The 18,340-nt window shown below is 53.3% G+C and overlaps 3 protein-coding genes and 3 pseudogenes across 3 annotated transcripts; 3 read left to right on the top strand and 3 right to left on the bottom strand.

Annotated features, from left to right (window-relative positions):
• Window positions 1-809: 809 nt before the first annotated feature.
• Window positions 810-4,445, top strand: SAPIO_CDS5004 (annotated as a pseudogene; the record flags this gene model as incomplete).
• A 1,225-nt stretch (window positions 4,446-5,670) lies between these two features.
• On the top strand, window positions 5,671-7,932 carry SAPIO_CDS5003 (annotated as a pseudogene; the record flags this gene model as incomplete).
• Window positions 7,933-8,421: 489 nt separating this feature from the next.
• Window positions 8,422-9,879, bottom strand: SAPIO_CDS5002 (uncharacterized protein; the record flags this gene model as incomplete). The annotated part of the gene is made up of 3 exons (XM_016787414.1): window positions 8,422-8,890; window positions 9,095-9,561; window positions 9,679-9,879. 3 exons carry the CDS (start codon window positions 9,877-9,879, stop codon window positions 8,422-8,424), a joined length of 1,137 nt encoding a protein of 378 aa, XP_016642916.1.
• A 1,293-nt stretch (window positions 9,880-11,172) lies between these two features.
• On the bottom strand, window positions 11,173-13,193 carry SAPIO_CDS5001 (uncharacterized protein; the record flags this gene model as incomplete). Its single annotated transcript, XM_016787413.1, has 2 exons — window positions 11,173-11,374; window positions 11,443-13,193. The coding sequence occupies 2 exons, from the start codon at window positions 13,191-13,193 to the stop codon at window positions 11,173-11,175; spliced, it is 1,953 nt and encodes a 650-aa protein (XP_016642915.1).
• A 460-nt stretch (window positions 13,194-13,653) lies between these two features.
• SAPIO_CDS5000 lies at window positions 13,654-15,549 on the top strand (annotated as a pseudogene; the record flags this gene model as incomplete).
• A 536-nt stretch (window positions 15,550-16,085) lies between these two features.
• On the bottom strand, window positions 16,086-17,792 carry SAPIO_CDS4999 (Major facilitator superfamily transporter; the record flags this gene model as incomplete). Its single annotated transcript, XM_016787412.1, has 4 exons — window positions 16,086-16,218; window positions 16,316-17,222; window positions 17,276-17,560; window positions 17,621-17,792. 4 exons carry the CDS (start codon window positions 17,790-17,792, stop codon window positions 16,086-16,088), a joined length of 1,497 nt encoding a protein of 498 aa, XP_016642914.1.
• Window positions 17,793-18,340: the final 548 nt, after the last annotated feature.

The raw sequence follows: 18,340 nt of genomic DNA, 5'->3' as shown, positions 1-18,340 counted from the left end.
GGTATCTGTTAAGAATACTGGTTCTGTCCTAGCTACTCTCGGTTTGACGAGAAAGTGGCGGGAAAGGATCCGCAACCAGGGGATTCAGAGGCGGGGGTTAGGCGAGGGTCTTGTATTCCTGCGCTTGGTTCATTTCGGCGATCAACCGAGGAAAAAGAAGGGTACCTGTATTGCGATAGCCATCAAATATTTTGAATTCACGTGCTTTTCCTTTGCAAACATATCAGAGTGTATCTGTCATCTTTAGCTACCCCACGGAGCCTGGATTCTGCGGCTTCGAGGTCTTTGAACTTGGGCCTAATTGCCTCTTTCAGTGTGTGAAAATTGTCGATGGATGGGATCTATGATGGTGGTTTGGAAGTTGTCAATTGATGATGAATTGATGATCCATATTTCGATTGCTTGGTGTGGAAGACATGTTTGTCATCCAAAAGATGCTTATGTAAGAGAATTTTGAGCTGCCGCAGGTAGGCTGTGGGGCACGAGAAGCTGATGGACCCTCCTTCCGTTTCTCACCGCGTCGATGAGCTCCTACGCGACTTCTTGACTCAGCGACTCGGCGACTTGATGCGGGAACCTACGATTGTACGATTGGAGCCTGTCCTTTTTTTTTTTCTTGACGTCGCCAAACACATACCGTCCATCCCCACGGCCCGAAGACCGAACTCAGCTTCGAGCGATCGATTCCCAATCCGACGAGTCCCCACCATCCAGTGTTGATTCCCAAGAAAGGACGGTGCTGAGCTCGATTTCAGCTTCGGCAGCTTCAGGCCAGCTGGGCCACCAACACCTCCAGCCAACCCACAGACATGAATAGGGGCCCGAAACACCCGCGCCTAGTTGCGCCTGTCGACTTTTCCCACTTGACGTACCGACACGATCCGCCTTTCTTCAAGAAGCACAAGCGAGACGATGGCCGATCAAGCAGGCGGTCGTCAGCCAGCCAGAATCCCTCCAGCTCTATCGCCGGCGGCGACGAGGATAGCTTCGGCATGCTACCCCCATCGCTGACCGAGACGCCTTCCAAACCACCCGCGACAAGGCAGAAGGCTAGTGATTTGGAGGCAAATGCGAACGATGCCGCAGATGCGCTGCGCGGTTCCCGAGAGATGAGCTTTCTGTCAGTCGAGAGCTCTGGCCGAGTGGAGTCTGGTTCGGATATTAGGAAGGGAAAGAAGGCGAAGAAGACAAAGAAGAAGAGGAAGAAGAAGGGGGACAATATCCCCTTTCTTTCTACGGATGATATCGAAGAGGTGGAAGATTACGAAGAAGAGAGAAATGACGCACCCGAACCGCCATGGTCTTCAATGCTGCCACCTTCACCGAAGAATGCGACGCCTAGGAAATTCACTCCAGCCAACAAGCCCACTTCGGCTGAGAAATCCGCTACACCCAAAAGCTCAGCGCCTCCCAGGAAATCCGCTACCCCTACGAACTCGTCCAAGACCGATTTCGCGAAACCTACCCCCAATCGGGCAGCCGCTGAGCCTAGTCCCGCACAGACAAGTATTCGCTCCGAGCCTAGGACGATGCTGGTGGACGCTGCGTCCCGATCGCTGGTCATGATCCATTCACTGAACGGGGCGACTCATTCTTCGAACAAACGCTTCTCACTGAGCCAGCCGACACCGTCGCGGAACAGGCGGAGGAGACGAAGAGAGACGAGTTCTGCCGTGCCGGATAGCGACGAATCCGACCGAGAACCCGATGAACAGGAGAGGCGATTTGCTGCTTCTCGAATAGAAGCCACCACAGCAGCATCCAAACGGCAGGCGCCAGTAGTCCCCCCATCAAGACAAGCATTTGATTCATCCATTTGGGCCAATCCTATGGTGGATTCGAATCGCGACGATTATGAAGAAGCGGGACCGGGCTCCGAGAGCCTGGGTGAAGGCGGTGTTGAGCGTGATGACCTTAATGGGGAGGATGCTTCCTCTATGGATACGCCCAACATTGAAGACACGGCACCAGATTCTAAACCGGAGTCGCCAGTTATTCAGCCGTTCAGGGAGATGTTTGACTCGTCGATGTGGAGCGATCCTGCCGCAACCTCTTTTAATCCCGATGATTTTGAAGAAGTGGGTTCGGGATCCGAGGGCGAAGATGATAGCCGTGTCGAGGACGAAGAGTTTGATGGGGACGACGTATCATCCATGGGTGTGGGCGAAAAATCTCCGGAAGCGTCTCGCGGGCCATCTTCACAAACCAAGACTTCCACGCCTTACCCATCCCATTCACTCAAGAATAAGGATGCCAAACTCCACCAGCCCGGCGTAGCTGTGAGCGAGGCTTCTGATGAGGAATCCGAGGGAGTCGTGAAACCGACACTAGAGAGTTCCTCTGGCGAGGAAGAAGTGAGCGATAGCGAGCAAGAGGAACAAGACTTGGAGTTGGAGGAAGAGTCGGAACGCGAGGAGGAGCCGGAGGAGGGAAGAAGAGTTATCAAAATTCATGCGAGGCCAAGAGGCCCGACCAACGCTTACGAAACGAATTCCGAATGGGATTCTGACATCTCGCAAATCCCTGCGAAGCTTCCGCGTGTTAACGAAGCCCGACAGTCGCCCCTAAAACTTGAGGCAAGGGAGGAAGAGAGCGCTTCAGGAGATGAAGAAACGGAAGAAGAACTAGGTTCTGGTGAGCAAGAAGAGCAAGAATCTGAATCCGAGGGGGATGAAGAGGAAAGTGAGGAGGAACCGGAGGAGCGAGGAAGAGTCGTTAAGATTCCCTCAAGCCCAAGAGACAAGGCTCATTCCCCCTTGCAACTAGAGGCAAGGGAAGACGAGATCCCTCCAGGAGACGAACAAACAAACGATACCGATGAAATTGACGCCAACGTCGAGGAATCAATTACCGGCAACGACAATATGAAACATACTTCTTTCGATGACGGTGATATTAGCGCTCAGCTAAACGAGCAGCTAACTCAAGAGAGCCAGGCCAGCGCTCTGCGGGGCCGGTCAGAGCGCACACTGAGGAGTGAGAAAGCCCCCACACAGCCCCGAAGTTCTTTTTCGACCAGTCGCTTCCAATTGGAGGAGAAAGAAGAAGAACAAGCGGAGGCTGTCCAGCGCTCGAAGCCTCCCACGTCTAGCAAAAGACGCAAGGTCACGGCTACTGTGTCTGCTTCTACAGCTAGCCGGCCTGAGAAGGTTGGAGAGGACGAAGACGAGGAGACTGGGGTCGTTTCTACGGACTCTAATGCCAAGAAAAGAAAACGGGCTGCAGCTCCGACAACCAAGCCCACCCCCAAGTCACGCCAAGCTGCAACAAACAGGCCATCAGCGAGCACATCGAGCCGACCTAGGCGGATAGCACGTCGGACGTTGGACCCCTCGAAAAGAAAGCAAGGACCGTTTGACTCAGACGAAGAGGCGCGCCTCATCGCAGCTATTACAGAATTCATCCACTCTCATAACATCACAGAGCACCGCATGGAACAAATTGTCACAAAGAAGGATCCTAACGACGATAGCCTGATACTTCTAGGGGAATTCTGGAATGCTGTGGCGCCGGCCTTCCCTGAACGCCGCGCGAAGGATCTGAAAGAGATGATTGAGAGAAAGTTCCAAATTTACAAGTCAAATAAGAAGTGGATGCCCGAGGATGATGAGCGACTGTGCGAGCTTGCCGAACAGTATACGGGGGACAGGCGGTGGATTGAGATTGGTTCTATCATGGACCGGTATGCCGACGCGTGCCGAGATAGGTATCGAAACTATGCTAGCTGTGGCCTGAACCGGCAACGAGGGCTATGGAACGATAAGGAGCTCGGCAAGATGTTTGATGCGCTGGCCTCCTTTGTGCCCCCAGGCTTGGTGGAAGCGGTCAAAGTCGAGATGTCGCCGGAGGAGGAAACTGTAAATTTCACGTTCGCGCCAGACTGGATGAAGGTCAGCCAGATGATGGACGGCATGCGCTCGCGTCAGCAGTGCCTCTTCAAATGGAATAACCTCAACGTCAACATCCAGCGGCCGAAAGTCCTCCGCCTCCTCTGCGGATGGCAGCCCGAGCTGACGGCGTCGCTCCGCGCCTGCAGGATGCAGATCTACAGCATGCGCGACGTGGACGTCCTCCACATTATCCGCGCTGTGGCGAACCACGTGCCGGGAAAACGTGAGAGAACTCGGATTCGCTGGAAGAAGGTGGAGGAGGGGACGCTGACGGATCAGTGGCCCGTTAGTACGCTGCGGATCGTGTGGAGGCGGTTGAGACGCTCCCTACTGCCCGGTTCGCCGAGCCTGTTGAATCAAGAGGCGGCGATGAGAATGGTGAGTATTGCGGAGTCGGAGGGGTTGGGCAAGTTTTGGGGTGACGGGGGCGATAAGAGTGCTGAGCAGAGGATTGTTGAAGGGGAGGATGTGGAGGTGGAGGGTGCTGAGCCGAGGCGGCGTGGCCGACCCAAGAAGGAGAGGGCCAGTTTGAAGGTAGAGGAAGTGAGTGATTAACGGGGGTTTGTTCGGCTGTGAGGGCCTTTCGATCGATGTTTTACTCGCTTTACTGTATTTCTATGGTTGTACTCTCTTTGAGGGAGCAAGCGGATGTTTATGTCCTCCTCCCTACCTTGGGAGCTTAGAGGACCTTTCGACCCCCTTTCGATCGCTGGCCGCGTTGCAAGTGGGTGTTGAAGTGGATGAGAGAGGAGACTATCGGTTGTTTGCTGCAGCTTAAGGTGCCAGCGTGTAAAACATAGCTTCAATAGCTAGGCTACATCAACATGATCACGAACGCAAGAAATGTTACAATACCCTCGGCTGTATCTAGTAGATGACGGACATCGTGCTTGAGCAACGTCAATTAAACTGTACGAAGAGAGGGGTAGAGTATTATTTTGCATTCTCGCTCTAGAGTCGCTCTTTTCTCCACCAAGAAGAGTGGTCGGGATGGCAGCTACTTCGCGTAAGTACGAAGTGAAGCAGTAAGAGATGGAAGGAAGATGGAGTTTCAGATCTTGGTCTGTTCTTGTCGAGCCGCGAAGACTGTGCGAAGTAGTCCGTCTTGCTTCGCGCATTTGTTATGATTGTTAGATGAAGGAATCTATTGAGGCTGGTAATTGGAATCGATTGGCTGCAAGTCGTCGAGAGCTAGAATGCTGAAGCCGCGGCGTCAGGTGGTTCTGGAGTGGTGGAGCTGCTTCGACGCGGTCTTGTCAAATGAAGCTTTCGGGATTGTGCCAATAAAGTCTTGGTGGGGCAGGCACCACCCACCAGTGCCACCACCACTGCTCATCCCTGCTCATCCCTGCTTGACCCCTGTTCTCAATTGCGTCGGCCCGCCACGCTAAACCGAAACAGGAAGAAAGTAAACAAAGACCTGCTGCCTCCAGATTCTTGATCCATCTTCACGACCATCTTGTACCATTCCCCTCTTCCATCAACGCGTGGGTACATGGGCGGCGTGCAAAGTGGAATTTTGGATTCTCGACATGCTGCAGACGCGCCTCGGTGGTTTCTCTCGAGACGAACTTCGTTTGTTTACTTCGTACCTGGATCAGTGCTCCCTTTTTGGATTTGACCACCTGTATCTGCAAGCTTATAACATCACTCGCCTCGACCTGCGGCCTACTTTCCTGGCCCCGACCATTCTGCGCATTTCCTCCTTTCTCATCTTCTCCCTAACTAACATCCTCCACTTACATTCAGAGCTGTTTATACCCTCTCGTTCCCGTTCACAATGGCAGACGACATACCCATCGCTCTCCGTCGAACGCGTCGAACGACAGCCACCAACTCCAACCCCCAACCGGATGCCTCGATCGAGGTCCTCCCTTTCCGAGAGGCCATCACGCCCCGACGACAAAGGAAACGGCGTGTCCGCTTCTCCGACCCCGGGCCATCTACGTCCTCGCGAAATGACCCTGACCAGGACGAGCTGGCAACGGGATTAACGCCCATGGTCCGCCGTACATCTCTCAAGTCTCCGGCTGCAAAACGCCGCCGAGTATCCACTCCGGCTCGACTCAACGACATTAAAACCACGACCTTCGAAAGCCCTTCGAACACGGAGGTTGTCAGGTTCGAACCCATTCGCCAGATCCTCGACGATCGCTCCAAGAGGCGCATTCGTCGGAACGGTCTGAGCGAGGAGATGAACTCGATCGAGTCGGAGAATCGCCGACGGGCGAGGGAGAGCCGGGCTGAGATTGAACGTCTCAAGGCTGAGCTTAATGCCAGAGACCTGGAGATATACCAATTGCAGAACGCGACGGTGATCATCGACACGGAGAGGATATGGGACCTCGAGAGGCAGGTCGCTGATTTGAAGAAGGAATTGGAGGAACGCTCTCGCGTCGAGGATACTACTCGGCGCCATGACGTTACGATGGCTGGATATGACTGGACCGTCATGGCGAGGGATCCTTTTGCTCCCGATTACTCCTCCATTGCGGGCGATGACGACGATGAGGTCTTTGGGGATACCACCATGGCCGACATCCAGTGTAGCACTCCATCTCGCGTGAGGGCGTCGTTCCCGAGTCCGCCGCTGACTAGTTCCACAGCGCCGGTCACGCCTGCTCGCCGATTCATGCCACCGACGCCGCAGTCACACGTCGGTGTCCAAGTCTCCTTCCCCGATCCCAAGAACAAGTATCTTGAGGACGAGCTGGCCTCTATGAGAATGGAGATGCGCAAGCTCAACGCGACGCTAGAATCTTACTCTGCCTTAACAGGCAGACTCAATGAACGGCTCGTCGCTCAACACGCCGCAGAAGCTCAAGAAGATCAGACTCCCGAACAAGAGCTAGAGTCGAGAATTGACGAGCTTCTACGAGCCTTCTCCGACAGGACCGCCGCATTGCTACACATCACCTCGTCCCTAAGCGAGCTCGGCTTCCCGGGCGACGACGCATCCGCCATCATCGCCTCCCTCGCATCTGGATTCCGCACCGCCAGGCTCGAGCTCGAATACCTCAGCCCCGGCGAGATCGCCCTCCCCTTAACATCCCGCGGGGCCGAGGTGCTCGATCTCCTCTTGACGCGCCTCCGCGATCTCGCCAAGCGCGCGCAGGAGGACGAGAACACCATCGACGAGTATCACGAGCTCGAGCTTTCGCTGCGAAAGCAGCTCTCTGCGCGCGTCGAGGTCATGGATGAGCTCAAGACCGCCCTCGCTAAAGCCCAAGTTTCCATTTCCGAAAAGGATGGTCGCATCCAGGAGCTTGAGGTTGGCGTTAGTCGCCTGCGTGGTGCCGTCGACGGATATGTAAGGGATATTCATGAGCTTGAACGTCTCGTCGAGGACATGGAAGCCCAGGGCCACGAGAAGGACGCCACGCACGCCGCTGAGCTCGAAAGCAAGAAACGGATCCTCGTCAGCAAGGAGAACCGCATCGCCGAGCTGGAAGTCGTGCTCGACTCGTCCAACGCTCGCGCCAATACCCTCACCGAGCGCGTCACGGACCTCGAGGACAAACTCGCCGGCTCGGTAGCGCAGACCGATAAGCTGCGCGCCGAACTCGCCCAACTGAGCGCCTCCAAGATGGACATGGGTAAGAGGAACGGGGAGGTCCTGGCAGTGCGGGATGCAAGGATCGCGGAGCTCAAGGAGGAGATCGAGCGGGTGAATGGGTGTCTGAGGGCCGCGTACGGGACTGTGCAGACGTTGCGTGTGGGTAGCGCTGAGCTGGAGACGAAGATGGGGGAGGAGAGGGAGAGGGCGAAGGCGGTTATTGATTCCATGAGGGACGAGTTGCAGAGGGTTGTTAGGATGAGCCAGGAGTTCCTGGAGGCTTCGGAGCCACGGGATGCAGATGATAGGAGCACTGGTGCGGAACCGCTCGAGGGAGGAGAGCAAGGAGATGCAGAGGAGGGAGGGGCGAGCGCCATGGGGAGGTTCCTCGCCGCGTGTAAGGCGAGGCGGTGGAGTGGTATGCAGAAGAGGAAGAGGCCTGATAGTGGCCTCGGACTGCTGGAGGAGGATGAGGTCGATTGTTAGAGGGTTTATTTAGTAGTGGTTTTTTTTGGTTGGCGTTTGTGGGTTGATGTCCTGGGGTGTTCTTTTGGAGTAGCTGTACGCTCACTGTCATAGATTTCTTTTGTCTCTGTCAATTGCATTCTTCCATCATGTTGCCTACGCTCGCATCTACTGCAGCATCCAATTGACCTATTACCTTTCTTATTTGTCTCGACACAACCTTGATTTCGGAACAGAGTTTAACCCAAGGCACAACCCGACTCTCCTTTTTCGTCCCCTTGTCACTGACGCCATCGAGATTCACATCAGCGTCTGCTGTTCATCTCAATCATCGATTGGTTTTGGAGTCAAGGTAATCAAACGAATAATTCAGGTCTCTTTTTCTTCACCAGGGTATCTAAAGGCCTCTTCTCGTTTGTACAAGCATAAAGAAAAGAAGAAGAAAAAATAGGAAGAAAAGAAAAAGATCTGATGTGGCTCATTCGTTTCCCACACCTCAATCGTCTCACATTATACAATACGCCGTACAATGCCCATCTCGTACCCGTCACTTTCATTCCCTCTCCTGCGACCCAACTCCACCACCCTCACATCACAGCCCTTCGGAGATTTATTACTCAATCCGCCATGGAGCCTCTCCGAGTCAACAACGGACGCCTCCTCCCCAGGCATCACGCACCCCTGCAGGATGAAATCCTCGCTCGCCCCACGCCACATCGCCGGAGCCCGACATCGACCCGACCTCTCTGTGGACGTCGGTGAGACCCAGGTTTGTCCCGCATTCCTCCGTAATAATAAGTCGCCCCATTTCCTGTGGGAGGGACCTGACGAGGTCGGGTCGTAGAGGGAGGAGGATGCGGGGTAGCTGCCGCCAGTTGCGTCGCGGATGAGGACGCGGAGGACGGGGATGGAGGCGGCCATTATTGTTGTGGCGACTTCGGCGTTGCCCCAGATGACGAGGGGGACGATGTCGACTTCGCTGCGTTAGCCTTTGGGTCCTTGTCCATTGGAACATGAAGAGAAAGATGGAAAAGTGAGCGGGGGGGTAATCACAGGTAAAGTCTCCGCTAGCAATGGCCGGAATGGCTGTGCATTTCATGATTGCCATCGCACACGCTCTAGAAACGCCGAGATCCGTTAGCGAACACGAGGTAGGAAGAGTTCAATGCCGTCTGCTACTCACGAAACACCCAGACTCATAGCCACCGTAATCCCCAACTTCTCCCGAACATCCATCCTCATCCCCCAAATCAGATACCACGGCAACAGAGCCAGCACCAAATCCATGACCCCCGAATACGCCCCGGCGAATACGCTATACGAGATGTACACCTTCGTCTCAACGCAAACGTTTATCCGCCCAGGAGAATCACACGTTATCCACGTCATGATGGCGATGATCCCCATGAAGATGTTGATAGACACAATGGCGATCCAGACGATCGTGCGGGGCCACTCACTCGTGAGGCGCAGTATCGTGACGCCGAAGGAAGTCTTGGACCACATGGCCCCTGTGATGGCGAAGGTCGCGGCTAGATTGCCTAGTAGACCGAGGGCGGCAAAGTTGGCGGGATCGACGGTGGAGATGTGGCGGCCGAGGCCGTGGCGGGTGTTGATGGATACACATATCGAGTCGGCGAGGAGGAGGAGCTGTGGGAGGAAACCGATAAGTCATCATGAGGTTAATGTGGTGGGTTCTCCCCTCGAGGGCTAGTGTCTCGTCTGGAGAGTGAAAGGGTGAATGGGGAGGAATTCGATGTCTCTTACCCATGCGAGGACCAAAATGTAGTCGTCCCACCAGAGACCACGATGCCTCAACCACTTGCAACACAGGCGTAGCCCCATGAGAAATCCCGCCATACTTGTTAACAGCCAGACCGAAACCCGAGTCTTGGCGCTGATATCCTCGGCGGCTTCGGCCCTCGGGGCCATCGGGAACCCGAGAGCTCCCCCGCGGGATTCGACCATGGTGATCACTTCCCCGAAGCTGCCTTGCTTTAGGGAGCTTCAAACCACCCTCGATGGTGAAAGTCCGAGCCTATAACATGGGCGTGACGTGATTGTGTGAAGGCTGAACCTACGGGTGGTTCCTGATGGCGGTGAACTCAAGGGTCAAGTCCTCATCCAAGGTGAGGATGGAAGCCGGTCCGTTTGAATCGCACAAAATCACAGACACGAGTGCGGAAGGGCGCGGCGTCGACGGAAATACCCAATTATCTCAAAAATCCAATTAAAGCTGGAGAATAACACTGACTTTCGAGATTCGTCCAGAGGGCGAACGAGACAAGAAGGAAAGTAGAAAAAGCAAGGAAAGTCGTTGAGAGGAGGGGGCGGCCCCGACAAGTTTGGCACAATAGTCATTCCAAGCCAACATTTGGAGCCAACAAGCGCCACATGAAGCAGTAGCAGAGCACATAATAATAGACATTGTCTCAGAGGAGAGTGATCTCTCTGCATCTCTGCATATCGTCCCATCACCAATCCCATCACATCTTCGTGGATGGGTGGCTAGAGGCGCCTCTCTCCCCCGTGCAGTAGTGGCTTTTTCACACGAACTACAATGTGTTTAAGGGAGCCGGGGTGCCGCCATTGGGGTCCGAACTCAGAATCTCTCAAAAAGGATACCAGGCATGTTGGTGATGAGGATGTGCTCCCGATCCGCCGTAACTTGCTTCTTCTGGGGGTTTTGGCTGCCTGTGTGGAGGTTCAGCCGCCCAAGTTGGGCTTAGTCGAAAAAGTCTGCGGGCCCGTGCTCTCCTTAACTTCACTGAGCTGTGCCGTAATTGGGAGAATATTAATAATAATGACGGATTTTCAAGGTTGTGAGTGAGGCCGGATCGGCGGATGCTGAGCCGCGGGCCGCGATGCCTGTCGCTTCGCAGGGGCTTTGTTTGCTCTCACGGGCAGCCCCAAGTCATTTTTTTCACGGTAAGCTCACAAGAAAAAGTAAGATCTCCCTCTCTCCTATCGATTGACTACATTGATACTGAGAACTGCTCGAGCAAGGCCGCCCTGATGAACCGTCAGTACGTTAGCTCTGGTTGAAGTCTGAGAGCCACGGTTGGATATGCACAGTCACAGTGGCTTCACACGGCTTACTCCCGATTCCTCCTTTATTTTAATACTTTAAAAGAAGGAACGTAACACTAGAGAAGCTATGGTATTTAACGATAGATATACCTCCCGCTATGTCGCTACTTCTAATCGAGACTCAGGGTTTCCTAACAAGAACTATTAGTGTTCAAGTTCATAGTGTCAGCATCAGCCATTTTCCGAATCCGCAAACCGAAGCTCGTCCATGATGAAAGGCATTGCCATCCATCCTTGAGATGCAAAGAGATCAGCCTGGTATCGAAAAAAATTCTTAACCCGAGTCGCCGCGTCCGCGGGCCAGCGTCTATCCGAGAGGTAGCTTGTAGAGCGGACTCGACGGAGACCGTATGAAGATTCGGAAGTAAACTCCCTAAGACAAGCATAAAATCTAGTTAGAGGCTTCCATATTCGAAAAACTTCTTGTTCTCCACAGCTCACCTAGTCCGAGGAACACAGTGGAAAGTATCTCGACGCCAATTGGGCTTGGGGGGGTCTTCTGGCATATCGACGAAGCAGAAGTCAAACAGCGTGCCAGTTATGAAGTTTCTTCTGATCAATTCAACGAAATCGCTTCCGAGCTCGTGGATGGCCGTGCGTAGAGGGTTGCCATTTGTTTCGTCATTCCACTTATTCCTCTGCGTAGTTGGGCCCACGTTATTTCCGCTGTCACTTCCCTCCCTTCCCAGTGGTCCTTGTACAGGAGCACCGATTTCATCATGATATATCATTGAGAAACGATCCAGTTCGGTGTAGTATTCGTTCGTCTTTCCTTTTCCGCACAATACGATGTCCGCCACGGTCTTGGGCTTTTGACGCAATATCACACGAGGAACCGATTCGGCACCAAGTTTCTCATGATGCCGCCCCTTCATGCCGTACTTCATCAAGAGAGACGCCAGTAAAAGTTTCCCGTCATATAGCAACTCAGCTAAGACGGACGTTGGGGTTATTTCAACCAATTTAGAGTGCGACATCTCATCTTCGTTGAATCGGGCGTTCCAGCCAACTATATGACGCAAAATATCCGCGACTGGTTCCTCGTACTCGTTTCTTCGATGTAAAATACACGAAACCGCTGTCGAGCCATCTACGGATACAAAGTCTGGACGAGCTCCGGCGTCCAAGAGCAGAGTAGCTAAGTCGATGATCTCGCGGGCCTCTCTCTTCTCGTTCTCGATATCGTTTTTACCAAACTCGCGGGCAAGGTTCATGCCCAAAGCTCTCAGAAGAGGTGTTGTTCCAAAGTTTATTGCGTTCACGTCCAGTGGATAAGGATGGTTCGAGTCCAAGATGATTCGGAGAACGTGAGAAACGTGCCTGATTTTTCCGAACATAAACGGAAGGGAGGGGGCGACCGATCTATCGCTAAGACTGGGCATTCTCGCAATGATGGACCTGAGAATATCGTCGTAGAAATCAGGACACCCGGAGTATGAAGGCTCCATATTAATCCATGCGTTCAAAAATGAAGCTTTATAAGGCCTGCCGAAATCCCCTATTCGCGTCACGACTGGACTGGCTCCCGCATCGAGAAGAGCAGTAATCACGTGGCCTGAAGACCAGATTGTCCAGTCGGGCGCACCAGATCTATGTTCGACTGGGAAGAATCGCCATTTATCCAACCAGATGGCGCAGAAAAGAGGAGTCAGCCCTTCGTTGTTGCGAGTGTCAACGTGGGTTCCGCACGAGATGAGGAGACTGATTATATGACTCGCGGCCTGGACCAACTCCGACCATGGCCGAGGAGGGTGCTTGATTACTTCTTTCGGTGTAGGTAGCGCTACGAGATGGAGTAGTGAGTTCCCGAATGAATCGCGGATCTGGGCATCCGATGATCTCAGCAGTCGCTCGACCATCGGGACATCGAGGGCTGCTATAGCCGATCCCAGGGTCGTCGACGTCAGCGGTTTGTGAGCCACGCCATGGGCACTATACGAGGAAACCTCGTGGACGTCGAGGCCCACCAAGGAGTGGTCGTCCATTGTTGGGCCTTCCTGGCCTCCGACGGGACCTTCCCAGCCCTCGTCGGTGTCCGGATTTGCTGATGTTGTCGATCGGTGACTGCTAGCGTCGCCATCTTCATCAGAACCCCAGCCATCTTCATCAGAACCCCAGCCGTCATCGTCATCTGGGTTCATTGATAGTATGGGTGGGCAATCCTCGACATCTGTGCTCCAATGGTCGTCCATTTCGATTTTTTTTTCTATGCTTCTTTCTTTTGCCAATATCGGACATATGAGGAGTCGTCGCAGGAAGAGGAGGCTTGGTCTGTATTTTTCGAGTCACATAGGCAACAGGATGCCCTTTTCCCAGAACAATTATTAATACACAGCCACTGAATTCCCTTATTGGTGTCTATGAACACGGGGTTTCCTACCATCAAAATGAGACCCGATGTGATTGGAAGTTAGAGGTAGGATTTAAGAGCATCACGTTTCATGGGACAGTAATGCCTAACGACTGTTGGTCCTTTTTGGTGCAGGCCAAGAAGTGGCAGTGCGGCGGCTAAGGTTGAATCGCGACGAGTCGTGAACCCAACCCCGTCCAACACACACACACACACACACTCTCTCTCACCCCCCCCCCCCCCCCCCCCCCCCCCCCCCCAAAAACGAACAAGAGGGTTTTAGTTCCCGATCGCCTTCAGACATGGAAGTCTACTGCTTCGCATCCACCGCGGTGCACGACATATGGACGGTGACCGTGTTCATCCGCAAGGTTGTGCGCGAGATGAAGCGCCATGATGACACCCTTAAGACCATGCAAGTCAAACTCGAACATGAATTCGTGTTCCTCGAGACCTTCAAGTCGCTTTTCTTCGACGATGAGAAGAAGATGAGGTCCTACAATGCTCTCCCGTCTCACCTCACCGCAGACGTCGACAGCATCCTCTCCCAGTTAAGCCAAAACCTCAACGAGTATCGAATCCTAGCGCAGGGCCATAATTTCGACCTCTCTAATCCCGACGTCTTAACCTATCTCGACATTGTCCCGGAGACGCAGGGGCCACGCGGGGGAGCCGGCATGGGCAATGAAACCAGCAACGGACCTCCCAGCGCACCCCTGCAACAGGATGATATCTTCACGGGAGAGGGGGCGAGGAAAGCTATCAAGTTTGAGCAGTGGCTCAAGTCTGCAGTCGCAGAGGTTATATCGAGAGCCAGAGACAAGAGCCAGATGCTTAAATGGGCGTTGTTTACAAAGGAGAAAATGGAGAGTCTCGTGGAGATGTACGGGATCTGGAGCGAGAAGCTCCGGCAAGTCCTCACCCTGATGCTCCTCCTCGATGGAAGAGTGGGCAGCCTCACCCAAGACGACTTGGCCAACAGAGGAACCAAGGAGGCCCTGGGGTTGAGGGCGGTCGCCGCTCGCCAGATTCGTGCGCAGTCCGATCCCCCAGCAATATTTCAGGCATTGAAGGGAGCCTTCACCCCTCGAGATGAGGATGACAACACTGCCGGCGCTCTCCCTTTAGTCACGCCCGCTGCCACTTCACCGCTCTCTACCAAAACCGCTGCTATTATAAATATCATTCCCGTCCCGACATACCAGGTCGGCACTTTTGTTGATGAGTTCGACGATGATGGGATGGTGGTAATTCGAGAGACACACATGTTTGACACCTTCGGTATAAAGACGTCAGACGAGGAGAAGCAAAGTACTCGCACACTGCTCATCCGAAAACTGGCATGGTTTCTAGCGGAGGGTCAGTCCGGCGCGAGTGATCCCTCGTCTAGTGGGATTGCGACGAGTCTGCTACCATGTCTCGGGTACATGGAGGCAAACGGGTCAAGCCCCTATCCGTCGCTACTCTACCGTCTACCATTGGACGCGAACCCGGGAAACCTCAGCCAGACTACACTCCATAGCTACATGCTCCGACGTGACGGCAATAATAGAGCGCGGATACCCTCTCTCGGGGATAGGTTCTTCATCGCCTGGTCGCTAGCATCAGCCGTCTTCAGCATTCACAGTTCCGGCTGGGTGCACAAGAACATCTGGTCGAGGGGAATCTTGGTCTTTGAACAAAATGGCAGGCCAGTCCCACATCTCGTGGGGTGGACCATGGCTAGGCCTCTGTCGGCCTACTACAAGGGTCTATCCCTCGAGGCAGCACAAGAGAGGGCCAAGGGGAAGATACACAATCCGGGGGTTGATCTGGAGGCTCATCTCTATCGGCATCCCGACCGATACCTCCAAACGGTCCAGGGCTTTGATGCGACGCACGATCTCTACTCCCTCGGGGTCATCCTTCTCGAGATCGGGCTCTGGCGGCCCTTATCCGAGCTATACAAGAAGAATCTAGAGCTTAGCAACAGGGAGGGAACAGTTCCGTCCAAGGAAAACGTCCTCAAGAAGCACTTAGACAAGAGTAGAGGAGCCGACCTCGCGGCCTCTATGGGAAAGGAGTACAGCCGCATCGTGCTTCGATGCCTGGAGACGGATTTCGAGGTTAGAGATCCGGACGACATTAGGCATACCGGATTAATTAGTCAGTTTCACAAGCTCGTAGTTGAGCGTTTATACCAGGGGATTTCGCTTTAATAATTAAAAAGATTATTAACACAAAGATCGTCGTATATAGAGTGAAGAGGAATAGGATGAGACAAGTGTAAGGAGTGCCGGGGGGGGGGGACCTGGAAGGAACTTGAAGGCAAACTCTGCAACTGCTGAAAGGCACTGGAGGGGATGTTGTGGGGGAGTTCGGCGAGAACTCCGAACCCACTGCAACTAGACCGAAAGCATCACTAGCTTCAGTGGAAGAAGCAACGAGAATATAACCAGCCCAGCTAAGGGCTGAGGGCGGGTAACGGCATGACCAGAGGATAGGCCTAGGGTAACTTAATTACCACTAGCCGGACATCTTTCCACAACTACGCATCCACAGATAGTAGCCAAGAAGGATAGACGATGCACGAGGGACAAAGATACGGTTTTCGAGACACAATATTTCGCAATCTAAAACTCTTACTCAAGTGGAGATGGTTGTAAATGCTCTATCAGTGACTGTGGTACAGGCCTTCCTCCAATTCCTCATTTCCATCGACCGCGTTTTGTTCGTTGGATGCCGGCTCAATGCCTCAATTGCTTGAGTCGTCGACCTTCTCCTTCTCCCTCTTTTCACCAAGGCCAGTTCCCGACTCTCCACCATCCGCCACAGATCTGGATTCGAATACCTCATCAGGCAAGCCAGTTGTATTCTCGACACCAGGGCTAGTAAAATAGTCAGCATTACCAATTCTCGAAGAAATGGGGAGTGGGTGGTGACTCTTTGGGAGGGGGGAGAGAAAACAGAAAAAGAACAACTTACTCGCTTCGCCGGAGATGGAGCCTCAGGGCATGGGAGGTGATGACCAGTAAAATGGAGCAAGCCAGCGAAAATGGGAATCCCTTGGGGAACCTCGGTGCTTCGACTGTAGGGTACAAAAGAAGAGGCGTCCAAGCCGTGGTGGACTGTGCAAAGGAGTTGATAAGGACGATTGTGAAGGCGCGTTCAGCCGGCGCCGCCCGAAGCTGCGTATTAACCCAACCATACAGCGCACTTGACATGGCATAAGAAGAGTATATCGTCGCGTAGGCAAACCAGAGGGCTGACTCCGGTACCTTCCAGACTGTCAGGATAATAAGGCCGATGATGTTCCACGTGTGGGAGACCGTAATAGCCCACGCCGGGCCTAGGACGAGGTCAGACGCAAAGCCTATGAACACCGTATAGAAGATTCCAAGGCCAGGAGCAATACTGCCGAGCTCATTCACACGGGCTTGGCTATATCGGCCTAAGCTCTTAATCCATAGAAGGAAAGTACCGGCACTGGTATGGACTCCAGAATTCCAGAAAAGGAAACAGAGGAGTAGGCATGTCCAGAACTGTGGTCGGGCGAGCAGGATCTTTAAGTTGGGGAACTTATTCTTTCCATGGGAAACATGGCCAGCACGCGCCAACCGGTCAGAGGCCCGATTAATATTTTCCTGCGACAGAACTATACGGTTCGGCTGTTGGGGCGTTCCGGGGATGACGAAATATCCTAGAATGCCAACGGGAATAGTAATCACGGCGCAGATGATATACATCCATCGCCAGCCGGCAAGGCCATTAACACCATCTAGCCTTGCACTCGCGCCAGCTTGGATAAGGCTAGAGGTGAGTGTTCCAAGGGAGAGTCCAATATAGAAGATGCCCCCTCGGCGAGCAATCTCGTCACCCCGGTACCACGATCCTAGAGCAAGTCAGAAAACAACCCGTCAAGTAGAGTCTTAAGATAAAGCATACCGAGGATGTAGTGCATAGCTGGATAGAATGGAGCTTCAAACCAGCCGACGAGGAATCGATAGGCAGCAAGCTCAGCATAGCCCGTAACCCTATACTGTAATAGCGTAAAGATACCCCACAGAATATCTAGAGCCGGTATAGTCCAATGCATCGGACAGTAGGTACACAGGAACATAAACGGAATCTGCCCCACTACGGCGCCGATGATATAAAATGTCTGGAGTTGGACTAGCTCGTTGCCGTGAAAGCCAAGGTCTTCCTTAAGGCCAGCAACGTAGGCATTATCTAAAGAGAAATGAGAGGTTAGCTCAGCTCTATCGACTGTGGCTTTGGGAAGAATCTTACTGAGGTTAGACTGATCGAGGTATTTCACCCAGTATGAAAGCACGGCGTACGGCACAATAAGCAAGTCGAGTTTGTTGATCAGCCTGCGGTCCGCTGGCGAATCCACATCGGCGTACCATTGGATCTGGTACCACTTCTTCCGTGGGCGGCTTTGGATGGCTTCGGTGGCCATGGTGGGGATGAAGTAGGGATGCTGCAGGACAGACCTGGAGATGTGCAGACGATCTCAATCTCGCGCGGCTCAAAAGGCTAATTTGCGAGATGGGTATAATGCCGTGGGAATGGAAAATCTTCTCCCACAGTCGCGGGCCATCACTATGGTTTAATACTTGCACAGAAGGAAGGCAAACGCTCCTTTTGCTACCCTCTTTTTGAACAGAATATCACCTTGATCCACTCTATAGCATCTATGGTAGTATAGAGTGTAGATTGTAAGACTTCGCAGGCAAGCAAATTAGCACGGCACCATGATGAATCCACCTTACCTTGCATATTCCTTTACCTGTTACACTACACTCGTACGCCGAGTTTTCTCCCCAGGGCGGGTCTAGATCTCGCCTTCAAGATGAGATGGATCATAACACCATACCCTGGACGGTTGATCTGCAAAACACTTCTCAAAATCGTATTAACTCGAACGATACGTCTACAGGACCCACGCGTCTTAAGATAAGAGATACCGGGTTCGGCTTCCTTTAACCTGGATAACAGTCCCTTGAT

This window comes from Scedosporium apiospermum, assembly GCF_000732125.1.
Source record: "Scedosporium apiospermum strain IHEM 14462 chromosome Unknown SEQ_SAPIO_0096, whole genome shotgun sequence".
NCBI classification, from domain to species: Eukaryota; Fungi; Ascomycota; class Sordariomycetes; order Microascales; family Microascaceae; genus Scedosporium; species Scedosporium apiospermum.
This window is presented reverse-complemented; position numbering and strand designations above follow the sequence as displayed.